This window comes from Gallinula chloropus (assembly GCF_964237585.1).
Source record: "Gallinula chloropus genome assembly, chromosome: 1".
Classification (NCBI taxonomy): Eukaryota; Metazoa; Chordata; class Aves; order Gruiformes; family Rallidae; genus Gallinula; species Gallinula chloropus.
The window spans coordinates 31,810,565-31,824,686 of record NC_140085.1 but is presented as its reverse complement, the minus strand read 5'-3'; the positions used below and the strand labels follow the sequence as shown (position 1 = coordinate 31,824,686).

Below are 14,122 nucleotides of genomic sequence, written 5' to 3'. Positions count from 1 at the left end.
GTAATTACAAAACGTGTACCTGTGTAACCCTAGTTTCTTGCCAAACACCACGACATTCCTCCAAGATGAAATCCATCTAGTTCCTGAAGAGTTTGGAAAGACTAGATGAGGGACTATGTTAGAGCTTTGAAGGGGAAAGAGGAACAAAAATTTCCACTTCAATTATTTGTTGTTGTTTTAAAGGCACACATTTATTTAGTTGGTAGCCTAAAGAAGTTTTCTGCCCTTAAGGAAAGCTGTGAAGGAGCATAGCAGTTACACCATAAACCAAAACATCAGGCTTGTAAACAAGCGCAAGAGGCAGCATGCCCTATACTGTAATTCAGCTAAGTGACAGTTTTTATTTGTAAACAAGGCAGTCCCACACCACCTCTCAAAACACCTATACATTTATAAGATTAGTATTGCTGCATTTTATTGCTGCATCACCTTCTCTCCAGCCCCTCCCCAGTATTTGAACTACTGTGTCAGGAACCTGAGGTCAGCTTGACAGAGAAGACCAAAGTGGGCAATGGTCCTTTTCAGCAAATTTGCTCCCACTTTTCAATCTTTTGGGGAGCCAAAACACAAAGCTGTGTTACAGCCAAGGCCAGGCAGGAGGGCCCTCCAGCTCCCAGGGCCCTGGGGACAGTTGCCACTGGGATTCCCCTGCCTAGGGTCCCAGTGTCACCACTGCCACACTGGCAAGAAAGAGCACAAGAGGAGGGGGCACATGACACAACGTCGAGGGAAAGCCTCAATTCACACTATTTCTCTAAATTGCAGTATCAAGTTCATTCCTCAGATTCATCCCTCTCCAGAGCCATGCACTCCAGGGGATTTAGGCAGCATTTGACTAACACCAGCTGCACTTATTTCCAAATTCTCCTGCAAGCAAACAAGCTAACAGCAAGGTGTTTTTCTGCCTTCTCCCTCCTTTTCACTGGAAAACACACTAAGCCCATGAGGCAAAGGGTCCCTCCTCCCCAAACAAGGGCCACGTGGAGCACCAAACCTTTGAACATAACTAATCTGCTATGAGCAAATGATGGCATTGAAAAACCTTGATCTCAGGTTGCACTTTGCCTTTCACACAAGACAAAGATGCCCTCTGTACCCATAGCAGCATCTTGTTTGTGTTCATGTGAAGGAGCAGGCCATGGTGTGTTTCATTCCTGTCACAGAGGCTCCTCTCCCTGTCCCTCACTGGCAGCTAACACCCACAGAAGTTACTTTTTCCATTCCCTTAGTACTAAAAGGAAAAACAACTGCCCCAATGGGGGAAAAAAGTCCCCAGATCATTCACTTCAGGTAGAAGCTGTGGCTTTTATTAGAGACACACCAGATTAAACTAACCATACCAACGGTTCCAGTGGTGGCAACATATTAGGTCTTCAGGCCCACAAAGCCCTGAAGGGCAATTTGCAGTGTACATGTAAATCACTCCTTGCCTGTGTTTAGACATACACCTCAATACCTGAAAGGATTATGCTCTTTTTGTGCTTCTACTTACACACTCTTGATTTCAGCTTTTTAAATTATGCTGTGCAGCAAAAACTAGAAACTCACTGCCAGCTACAGGAGTTTCTCCTTCTCTTGCTTCCATTGTTTTTTCACAGACAAATGACCCGTGTAACCAAAATACTTCTCCATCCCACCCCCATGAAAGCTCTTCACAGAAGTATCTTGCAATTTAGAAATCAGACACGCTTCTAAAACCACGCAAGAATGGGATTACAGCTAATCACATTAGCCTATAACTTTTTTCCCCTCTAAAAGCAGGATTAAAGGCAGAGATGGGGAACTTCCCACATTCCCACACACCAGCTACATTCTTCCAAACTCAGCTTGCTGAGCAGCTAATAGAATTACCATCCACAGACCTAGGATTTTCAGGGATTATTCCAGAGAGGTTGCTGAAGGAACTCACTGGGCTATAATTCCCAGCTTTGCACTACAGAAGAGGGACAGAGAGACCTTAAAATGACATTGAGAAGTATGCCAGAGAGAGTCCCAGCCTAAAGTTGTCATCTTCAGGGGCTTTGGAGACATTGATCGTTATGCTTCTCAATAAACTTTAATTAAGAAATTAACTGAAAGCACAGGACTGAAGATGTAGTTAATGAGAGAGGCTAAAAGGTAAGGAAGAGGGAATCACCCTCCAAGTCCAACTTTGACATATCTTTCTGTATTTTTTAAAGGATTAATTTAACACTACCAATTTCTGCATTGTGGCCGAGAGCAGACGTGGCCGATTTAAGTTCTCACCTTTAAGTGACGCAAGAAAATGGATAAAAAGCCACTATTTGTTTTGCAGAGGCCAGGAGCAAGATGGGAGGAAAATATTTGCATTCTGCAAAACGCAAATCGTTCATTTCAGACCAACTACCCACAAAATTTTACCATGTATGTGATGATATAAGCAACAATATTGACTGAGATCAGCTTTATGACCTGTATTGTCCCTTCCTAAAAGCCTAACCAAATACCTGCATCTAAAACCATACTCCATCCCAGCAGCACCACATATACAGTGCAGGTTTCACTGTACAGCTCATAAAATTTCTGAAATATAAATATTGAAAGTTTGAACTGTGATCAAATCCCTGGAAAGAAATAGGAAAAAAGCCCAAACTTGATTTCCTTTTTTGGTCAAGACACCTAAATATAAGTTCAGCAAAGAAACAAAAGCTAGTTCAAGCAAATCTACTTTCTTCTCCAAAATTTGGTATTCACTCATGAAACAGAGGCGCTTAATAGAGATTCAGAAAAACCAAAACTATTTTCTCCAAAAATTCTGTTTTTAAAGGGAAAAAAAGGCCCTAAATTTAAGCAAACTAGTTCTTAGTTTTACTGCACAGGCTTCTGCAAAGCATGACATATCACTGAACAAACAAAAAAACATGACCCACACTCAGCCTGCCAAGGCACTTGCACAGACATGAAGCCAGTTGAATTAACATCAGAAGGACAGGACTGAACATGGGAAGAGGCACCAGGTTCCCAGCACAGCCACTGAAACCAACAGAGGCGCAACACTTCGCGCTCAGTTAAAACGCTTCATCCTGAAGCGATTTCAGGAACGCTTTTGCCAACCAGAGCTTAAAGGAAGGTTTGCTTCCCACTATTAAGTCTCACGGCTTCTTGCTTTCTCCTCCTCATAGACAGGTAGCATGGATTATGAATCAAAAATAAAGTCCACAATGAAGGATAAAAGCAACTTACCTCAAGAGAGATGGGCAAGAGAAAAAAATAATTTATTTTTAAAATATATATATCACTGTCACTTCGGGCAACTTATTTTTCCAGCACTAACCTCCTGTTCATCCAAACTGTTTCAAAACCTAACAAAACACCCCTGAAATCAAAGCAGCAATGCCTGTGGTATTGTCCTAGCCTACAAAGAGCTGTGTCTTTAAACATCACACCTGAACAAAAGGACAAAACCCTTGCCCAGGTAGCTCACCAAGGAAAGGATCCCATTTCACCCCAGGGAATGGGTATCAGGTGTTTCATGGCTGGGTAACAGACTGAAACTGTTGTTTCAGGAGGAGCTGAAGGATGAGAGCTCACAGCATGTCTGTTCACATGCTGACCTGCTACATCTGAAAAACACAGGAGTCTCAGAAGAACAGCAGTGTAACTTTCTTCTTTGCAAGACTTCTCCACAAAATGGACCACTGTTCCAGACAGAAGAGCTGAATATCCATCCTCAGTTCCACCCCCAATGTAAGACTCCACCAAGGGCCAGATTGTTAGTTCTGGCTGACAGATACTTTACGGCATTACAAACATGCTAGGCATCATCTGTTTCTGAGGAGGTCTCTAACACATACCTAAAGATAGACAAATCATACTTGGCCTGAATGAATCAATGCTGGCCAAAAAAAAATAAAGAAAAAAGAAAAAAGTTCTGCTGCAGAGCTGGGCTGTAGTTGTATCTCTTTTGCATCTCTGAAGGGAGTTTGAGGAGTATAGATTATCATAACAGGCCACAAAGGATGGAGAAACAAATCAGGGAAATTCAGAAAGGCTCATAGGGGAAGCAGAGAGGAGGAAAGCTACTGCCTCTGTTGGTACCTTTAAGCATTGGGGCAAATACACAGACAGGACAGCACAAAGGACACTGAGCTATGGGACCAGAAGATTTAATTAAAGGATAAATTAACTGGTAAGACTTTGGAAACAGAGCTATGCCTATGCCTAGGGATCCTTTCAATCTCACAGACCTCTAACAGCAGTCCAAAGATGCTTTGACAGAGATTTCTGAAGCAGTGCCATGCAGCACCTCAGAGCATGATCCACAGAGCCACCACAAGCTAACATCCAAACAGCATATGCTTTTCTCCCAGTCCAACCCATACATATGCTGTTATGTTGTCTCCCCTTTAAAAAAACCCAATTGTTCATGGTGCAAAATAAAAGTAGCAAAAGCTGCAATAAAAGCTCAATCTGTTTCTTTTATTGTTGTAGCAGAAAACCACCACAGAAAGCATACATGCAATGGTACATGGATTCCCACTCTTTTCCAGATCATTCCTCCCTAAAGTCAGGTCAAACTGACCACCCCGAATCATTTTATTAGTGTCATTATCACTGCCTGCAAAGGAGCCTGAACAGTATCAAATCCAGTCACAACTGACCACATTATGGTAGCACTTCAAAAAGAAGAGAGGGGGGCAGATTTTGGAAATGGTTATTCACCTTTCAGCCACAGTCATCCACAGGATCCAGGACCTGCTTTCATGAGAAAGATGCAGAGCCTACAGAGTCTGACATCATTCCTCATCCAGCAGAGGAGACATCCAGTAGAGTAAAAAAAAAAACCTGGCATCACGACAACTGAAACCAATGGACAGACAGATCTCACTACAACAGAGAAGGCAGGGGCCAACATAACACTACTCTCTTTCCTCTTGGGAGGACCAGACCCATTTGACTCCTGCTTGAATGGGGATGAGGAACATTTAAGAGAAGCATCGTCACGGCCATCAAGCCCAGGATCACAGAAGATTCAGGTGTTCATGCAATCCTTGGCATGAAAAATTAAGGAAAGGAGAAATTAATTGAAGCTAAAGAACTATCCTCTGAGGACAATGCACTGCCCATACCCTCACACATCAGCAGCCCTGCCCCAGAAGACTGCCCATTAACTCTCACTGTGTTAAATACAGATTCCAAATGAGTGAAACTCTAGATCTGCCACACTGATATATGCCAGAAAGGCCTTCCTGCCACACCACATGGGAAAAAAAGTAAATAAGTTATCAAAGCAGCATGAGTGGTGAGTCATGTACAGGGTCCATACTTTGGCCTTCCCCAAATATGTGCTGCCCACACCCCTTCTTGCTCCCACCACTGCATCTGGTAGTGTTGGGTGCCTCAGCTTTGGGTTACTTTTCTCCTTCTCCCTCTCAGACTTCAGCAGTTAGTCCATGCTGTGATCAAGAAACAGGGGTGTTCTTGAGACCTGCTTTACCCCAACACAGCTTCCCCCTTTAGAAACACTGGGTGTGGTATTTATTCAGAGAACGGTAAACCCTGCAGACAAACATTTGCCTTCTGTATAGTACTGGGAGGAGGAATTGTACCTGCCTGCTGCCATTTTATGAGCTTTGTCAGTTGACCAGCTCATGCAGCATCAACAACTCGGCATCCTGCCACACAATAAAACTCCCACCCCACATCTGTTATTTGAGGGGCGGAGATGCTTGACAGTGCCAACTGCTTTGCACCCTCAGCACTTGAATCCACAACTCTACCTACCTTATGAGCAGGGAAACCACTCTGTATTGTACTTGGCCACCCTAAATGTATACCAGGAAAATGCAACTGGCCAAATGGGATCCATGTCTTACATGCCACCACCTTCCTTCTGTTTAAGAGGGAGGAAGAAAAATAACCCTTAGATAGTTACAAGATGACGAAACACACAACTCACACCAAGCTGCTGCTGCCCAGTAGAACCTTTTGCATTTTAGAGCAGCAAGTTCAATAAAAACAGAAATCCAAACCAGAAGGAATAAAGACCCTAGCCGGACATGATCCAGGAACCTCTGTGTCATCTGCAAATGCTGCTCCAGCAAATGCACAGCTCATATCTGTCCCGAAGTTACTGTCTGCTCTGCCCAAATCCACCCAAAAACATCTCCCTCTACTAATTAACAGTGCTTCCCTACTTCAAGTCTTACTTGAGGTGTGGGTCAACACAGAACTGACTTAACCCATCCTTAAACCCACAAACCATATTCCTTCCTCGCATGATACACAGATCCCACCCCAGGAACGACCTGTGCTTTGCAGCACCGCTTCCTTTCAGGGTTGAACTGAGCCTATTTCATTTGATCACATTCACAGGCTCCGAGCTGTTCACCCTATGGGCCACAGCCCTGTCAGATTACTTTATAGCGTGATGACAGCTCTGCCAAGCCATTCCCACTCACACCTTTCCCAAGCGATGCAGCCGCATCTAAGACAAATGAACAAACGTGGAGTGTTTGCAGGTAACATCTACCAGCTGCCACCAGCTCCGAGGCAGAAGCGGCCAAAGGAAGGCTGCTGAGGAGGACACAGTCCTCCTCCAGTTTCAGAAGCCAGGACACTGGCACAGGTTGCCCACAGAGGTTTTGGAAGCCCCATCCCTGGAAGTGTTTAAAGGCCAGGCTGGATGAGGCTTTGGGCAACCTGGCCTAGTGAGGGTGTCCCTGCCCATGGCAGGGAGGTTGGAACCAAAAGATCTTTGAGGTCACTTCCAACCCAAAGCATTCTATGACAAGGCTCAGGTGAGCTTTTCATTAACACGTTGGACAGCACTAGCCTTAAGCCTGTGGGGGACTACTGATACAAGACAGCTTAGAGGGATGAATTTCATACTTGCCTCAGTAGGAATTATGTGTGCAACTTCAACAACATTAAAAATACCAAAGCACACAACTTACCTTCCCCCTCCTCCCCTCACCCCAGGGGGTTCTGAGATACCAGAGATCACATAGGAAAAGCCAAGCACACGACAGCAGGAAAAACAACTGCATTGTCCAAGCACAGAACTTTAAACTCAGGATTCGCTCTCCACATTAGTATCAAGCCTCCTGCCAAAGCTTATCGTCACTGCCTCCATTTCTTCACCCAGACAATCAAAACATTTACACATGTACATTCTTCTCCAGGGTTATCCTGAAATTATTACTTGCAAGACACTTGGCAGATTACAGGCATTACATAAATATTAGATGCTATATTATAAACTCTCACATAAGGAAAAGGATTCCTGAAGCTCTTAAAACTACCTTGAGGTTTCTGTAGGCTATTTTATACAAGCCCAGGCTTTAATATATATTGTCACGACTCTTGTTTAAGTTAACGTTACATTATGCATAGAAGAATAATTCACACACAGGAAGAATGTTTAGTCGTCTTTAGGTACACATATGGGATTTGAATTTTTAGCTCGTTCATCAGGTCCTACACAGCCTTGTGTTCTGAACTGCACGAAGAATAAAGGAACATCATTTTATCCAGACAAAGAGAAGTGTACACAAATTTTTTAAAAACTTTAAAAAGAAAAGTAATTCATTATTTCTGTGTACTTAACTGGGTAAGGCAGCCAAACAGAACAAGATAAAAAAGGTATTCCTTTTCCCAGGCGTATCATCCTCCTGAAATTTGTACCAAACAGAATACATACACGAAACGTGTTTACCGATGGGGTATGAGTCATGCTCCCAGCTGAGGGTTAGAAAGACTAGCTCCCAGAAATGAGAGTGTAACTCTCAATTCGCAGGAGCACGACTGCGGTGTTATCTCCTGTTAATAGGAGGCAACGGGGATTAGAATAAGCAATGAGTAGCTGCAAGTCCTACCCTGCCTTCTGACATCAACACATTGTCCAACTCGGAGGGAGCAGTTTCTGTGCTTTGGTTTACCTCATCTCCCACACGTGGTAAGCTTCCACCTGCTCGGGATTGTTATTACAACACCTAATGTTTGTACATATAGTCTGGTCTAGGCAGAACATGAAGGGTACTTCAGGTGAGAACATACTTCTGTGTTAACTCGCAGAAATCAACAAATTTTATGTTGATTGGCCCACCTAAAGTTTATGATCACTGAGAAAGGCCAGACATTATTTTAATGAAAGCTCCAGTCAATTCTCACGTACATTCATTTCCTACAAGCTCAGTAGCATAGCATGAGAAAATATGATGCAACATCATCAGCCTTACAAATCAACCAGTGCTTAGAGTAGGAAGAAAATAACCCAACCATAAGCTTCACTCCCCCCCTTTCATTTTGAACTTTAAGTTATTGCTGTAACAACATACCACTGTAATAGTGATGCAGAAGGACACAGTCATCATACTTCACCTACAGCTCTGCATTCATTATGGGTCAGTAGCCTCCACACCGTGCAGCAAACGTAATTGCTACTGCAGGCCTGCAGACCGGAGAAACCACAGAGTCTCTGAAACGGTGCTACAGAAGAAGCTGGGACTTGGTGTCTCATTGAACAAAAGGCACTGCAGGAATAACAAATTGACCCGACAAGCCAAGAAGCACGCACCACCCCACCCCCAAAAAGTCACTTTCTGGCTACCTACTGTAACTGCAAAGACTATCTAATGCATCATCCAGAAAATTTTATAAAACTAACAGCAGACAAAACTCTCCTTTGCATAAGCTCACAGACAACACACAACTGAGGCTTTCCCCATATGCCTTCAGTGCATTTAATAGTACCTTTTGACACTCTCCTAAGAGATGAAAGAAAACTAAGCACAGAAAGAGGGAAGCCTGCAATACATAGAGCAGTTAGCTAAGGTCCCATCTCCAGGATTCATACTACTTAGAAATGCAGCTGTAGTACTGAATCCTGCACTACCAGGCATGCACACTCAAAATAGATGGAAAATGACTAGTCTTGTTTTTCCACCATAAAATGCTACTCAGTTACAGTTCCCCTGCAACCCCACCAGCATGAGCAGCAGGCTAGTCCTTTGTCATCTGCAAATTTAGCATCTATTTTGTCATGCCATATGTAGAACAGGGAATTCAACCAGGACAGGAAGGCTCTGTTCCACTGTGTTCAGCCTCCACCTTTACCGGGGTGACAGACTATAACAAAAGGTGAAATACAATGTTCTGTGCAAAGTTTGGATGCAGATTTATACCACTCGAGTCATGCTGAGGTAGGTACTCCTTCCACGCCACTGTCTCTACTTCACCAGTTACTTTCAACCCCAAACACAGGGTCTGGGCCAGCTTAGACGACTCTGCAGGAAAGAGGTCATCTCACCCTGAACGCAGCACCGAAGGGGACTACAGAAGTTTCCCTCGCAGTAGCAGCAGGGCAATCCAAGCACAAACTCAGAAACCAGCTTATCACTCAGAGAGGGAAAGGTCTGGAAGAGCCCTGCGGCCTCAGGAGTGCAGCTGCCTGCTGAAGGGAGGGAAGGCAAGAGTAAATACAGTGTCAGGCAGGAGCCCCTCCCACCCCCCTTACTCTAATAAATCACTTAACTTTTCAGAGAGCAGCAAATCTCCTTACCCCTCTGGATTAAAGGCAGACTTAAAGGAATGTTTGTTAACAGACTACCCTCTCCCTGGGTCATTTCTGATGCTTCATCAGTGAGCCACACGCAGAAAAAACTACATTAAGGATGCCCTTGATTAAAAAGGAAAAGGTTGTTTCTAAATGATACCCTTAAAACCAATGAAAAAGGTTACTGGATGCAGGATACAATTTTCATTCTGCTTCTATGAAGTTTGGTGACCACTAGCAAAGTGCCTGTAGCATAAGAGTACCCTCTCTGAAACACCTACCAGCCTTTTGCCATCCTGTACCACAAAGTGAATGGAAATTCAAGGTCTCAGGTCTCCTGTGCAAGTAAGAGATGGCAGGACAGTCGGAAGGCAACTCAGAAGACAATTTTCAGGCTGCTCACCAACTAAGGAAAGCCACGTCTCTATGGGATTCCCACTGAAATTTCAGGAAGCAACAATGTTTTATCCCAGCATCAAGTATGTTTTTGAAGATTTCATTTGCCTGCCTACATGCTTTGCATAATGATCACACTATTAAAAGAGAGGAAGCTAATAATAAAAAATAAGAGGCTAATTTACATTTCACTGTATAGCACCACAGAGATAAGTAGGTAATTTTAAAAATAAGTTAAAGTACATGGCATGGATGAGCAATACTGCAAAAATAGCCATTGCAAAAGAGCTCAGTACGACAGAAGCAAGCAAAAGGGAAGGAGGAGCAGTGCTTGTTCCAGGGGGACAAGTCAGTCAAACAGGCATACACCACAGATGCTAATGAGAGGAAATAACAAACAGCATGGGCTTCTTTATCACCACCTGTGTCAGGAAGAAATCCCTGTCCTTGGGAATCAAAGGAACAAGAGGAAGTCCCTGAAGAAACTACCTATTTTGTGGACTCAGACTGCTTTAACCCTGCACGGGAACCAGGTCTAATCCCAAAACATCTTGGATAAAACACTGACATGCTGACATCATGGAGCTCCAGCATCATCTGTAAACAGACATGTTTTACAACTAAAGAACATGAACGTTGCAAGTGCTTTCCTGAGCCAAAGCCTCCAGGTGATCTCTTCTTGGAGCCAAAACTTCCTCCTAAAACCAGTGAGACAGATGTCGGTGCTGGATGTGGAACATAAATCCACTGACTCAAACCCCACTGTGTGGGCAGCCCATGACATCACAGTAGACAAAAGAAGTGGCACAAACTCTCCCCTTACACCTTCTGGGCCAAATTCCTGCCTTCTAAGCCTGTAACAAACCTCTCCTTAACTTGAAGAATTGAAAGTCCCAGTGCCCAAAGGCATCCATCCCTGCCTACAAGACACTGGAATCACTTTTGCTGCGTTGCTGCAACATAGAAACGCAGGAAAGCAAATAGCTCAGGGAAGCTGGATCTCACAGCACCACAGGTATGACATGTATTTTCCGACTGCTTTGTACCAAAGCTAACTAGTAAGATGTGAGTTAAATGGCAAACCTTTGTATTACATCACAACCCGCCCGTGATGACATCGAACTTCCTCCTCACATTCTTGCAAGTTCTTGCTTGTACTGTAACAAAAGGCAAACACTGCTCTGATAGTTTCCTTAATATAGGCACTAATACAGTGTGAAATAATAGCATAAGAATACCTCATCCCCTGCCTCCCCAGAAGAAAACTAACTTCAGAATATGTCTAATGGTAATTTGACCGTCTTGGTACTTTTCTGTTTCTTTACTCTACAGAACTCAAATGTGTTCCAAAAAGGAAAAAATATTGAATGTGTACCTCCAAGCAAGTCTCACAATTATTTTCAGGAATTATTTTCATAATAGCTTGGTAAGAGTGAAAAATGAAAAAGAAATTAGAAAAGGTATATTGGGTAAACCCTGAGTTTGTCCTTAGTTCCCTATTTTTATTCATTAATGACTGCTGCACTCCTTTGCCTTTGGTAATTTTGCTTTTGCAGTTTTGGTAGCACTGCCTTCGTCTTAGCACAGCCAGCATTTTGTCATCTTCCAGTTAAAACCAAACCCCATTTTGGAAGATCACATAGATGTTTCTGGGAAGATCCTGGTAGCACCATCACTAGTTCTCTCTAAGAAGGAATACCTTTCACTAAGCTCTGCTCTACTAGCACTGGAACCAGTAGCTGCCATGAAGGGGATAAGACAAAAGAGAAAAAAAAAAAATGGAGATAAAGCAAAAGACTATCTTTTCACATGATAATAGGAACTGAGAAAGCCAGTGACTTCTTCATGCCTCCCAACTAACCAAACTACTCAACACTCAGAAGAATAACAATGATCCTGGTGTGTTCTTCTCCTTTCATGTTCACCAGAACCATTTACTTCATCTCCAAACACTCCCTCACAACTTCACTACTCCCTCACTACTTTATCCACAAGGTCTACCTGAGTTCTCACTTTGCAACCCCCACGTTTTTCATCTCCCAACAGTCTCAGGGAAAGCTTGCAGGCAGCAGTGGATGCGCATACCTGGGAGCCATAGAACCTCCCTTCCACTTTGTCACCAGCTTGTAATTACCAGTTACTTGCTGAAAGCCACAGCACCTCACATAGGCTAAAAATAGCAGCACTTACCTGCTTTGGTAAAGCATCGCTTTTTAAGGGGCTATTATAGTAGAACAATTAGAACTTACTTTTAAACATTTAAACTTACAGTTCCTGGGGAATATGCTTAGTACTCTATTCAATTCTTTAATAAACTGAAGAGAACAATCCAATTTTAAATACTTCAAATCTCTCTTCCCATTTCGGTGTCCCCAATGATGTAACAACCTTTTAAATAAAGCTAGTGTTTACTCATTAACAATGCAAAAGCCTTCACTGTAGTTTCTGGAGGAGCTTTGTTGGGAATTCACGTATTCCCGAAGATCCAGCGCTCTACAGCCCGCAGCTTGGAAAAGCTCCTTTAGTGCAACTTCTGTAACCTGTGGGTTGGTAGCAACGCGGATGGACAGGTATGTTCAAGGCTTGGAGAGAGTAACTGAGAGAAAGCGAGTACTGAGTCCTGCTCCCAGTGTCATCAAAGAAAATAACCTGCGTGCTGATAAAGGAATCAAGTGCAAGGACATGCCTTGGCTCCGCAGCTACTCCCACTGCCAGCGGGGTGAGGATCTGCATCCAAACGAACACCGTCCTTTGCTTGGCTGGTATTTAAGATGCACTGCCTGCAATCATTTAGGTTGACTGTGCTCCAGGCATTCACCAGGACCTGACCAGACACCCTCTAAAGTAAATACCACGACATGAGTGAGTCAGGGCAACAAACTGCTGGATAAGCCCAGTTATGGGGTTGGCCAATGTCTGGGGGGGGGTTTAAATTATTTTATTTCATTTTGGAGCCCGTGTGACCACCAGCACCTCCCCAAACTGGGGAGAACAAGTTGGGGAACCAGCCACCAGCAGCGCGGGTGACGTCTGCCAGGCCCACAGGAAGGTGCCCCAAGCCCCACTCGATGCACCACTTCTGGGCCGCGGGAAGCTGTTACACACGCACAGATCAGACCGGGTCTCCTACATCAATGGTCCTTTTCATCTCCGAGTCAAGAACAGTCAGTTGTTCACCGTCCGGGACTCCATCCTCGGCCCCGGCGCCCCCGGAGCCGCCACTGCGGGCAGAGAAGCCGCGGCGTGGGCCGTTTGCCATCCTTCGCACGCCCGGCTGCCGGCCGCTTCCGCGGGGACTTATAAGCGCAGCTGACCGTTCGCATCCTCGGCCTCCCCGAACCGAGCTACTCAAGTGCAAAGCCACGGCCGGGCCGGGCACACGGCGCCAGGGATGCCGCCCCCTCCCCCGCCCCCCTCACCGGCTCCCGCTGCCCACGGCGCCGCGCAGGCCCGGGACGGCGCCCCCGCCGCCTCCGCAACGCCGGCACCCGCCGCGGGGGGGGTCACCCGGCATCACCGCCTCTCGCCGCCGGTGCGCCCAGGAGCTGGGTCAGCCCAGCGGGGCGGGCGGGCCCCCGGCCGCGCTCCACCTGCCCGCCGCAGCCGGGATCCGTACTCACTCCGCGTAGCCCGTGGTCCAGGGCAGGCGCCGGGTCTCCTTGCTGAGGATGAGGATGGGGCGGGCGATGTGGTCGGCGGAGCACTCCACCTCGTCCGGGGACAGTCCCAGGAACTCGGGTCTCCCGTAGGGGAAGCGGAGAGGCAAGTCCGCGCCGCTGCCGTGGTCGGCGCCCGCGCTGCCAGCCATGATGCCGCCCATGAAATTGGCCACGGCGGACTTCACCCGCGTGAGCATAGTACCCCCGCCGGCGGCGGCGGCGGCAGCGCCGGAGCCGCCGCGCAGGGCGGGGAGCGGGGCGCGCCGGTGGGCAGCGCTGCTGCGGCGGCTCCGTCAGCCCCCGCCGCTCTTCCGCAAAGGAGGCGCGGGGGCGCCGGGCCGCGCGGAGCCGGGCAGAGGAACGGCGGGCTCAGAGGCAGCCGCGGGGCCGGCAGCTCATCGCAGCGGCAGCAGCGGCGGCAGGTTCTCCCCTCCCGGCGCGGCGCTGGGCGAACTGAGCCCGGCGGCGGCTGCTGAGTCATGTGATAGCGAGGCTGGATTTGCCCCGGCGCTTCCTGCTCCTCCTGCGGCACCGGCGGGCTCCTGGCACA

General features: G+C 46.2%; 1 protein-coding gene across 1 annotated transcript in view; it reads right to left on the bottom strand.

Annotated features, from left to right (window-relative positions):
- PPM1H (protein phosphatase, Mg2+/Mn2+ dependent 1H) overlaps positions 1-13,769 on the bottom strand; it is a gene marked incomplete at its 5' end in the record, with an annotated part of 136,579 nt that extends 122,810 nt beyond the window's left edge. The window contains one exon of the mRNA XM_084275047.1: positions 13,534-13,769. Coding sequence (XP_084131173.1) covers positions 13,534-13,769 — 236 coding nt within the window. The remainder of the gene's footprint in view (positions 1-13,533) is intronic.
- Between the last annotated feature and the right edge of the window lie 353 nt (positions 13,770-14,122).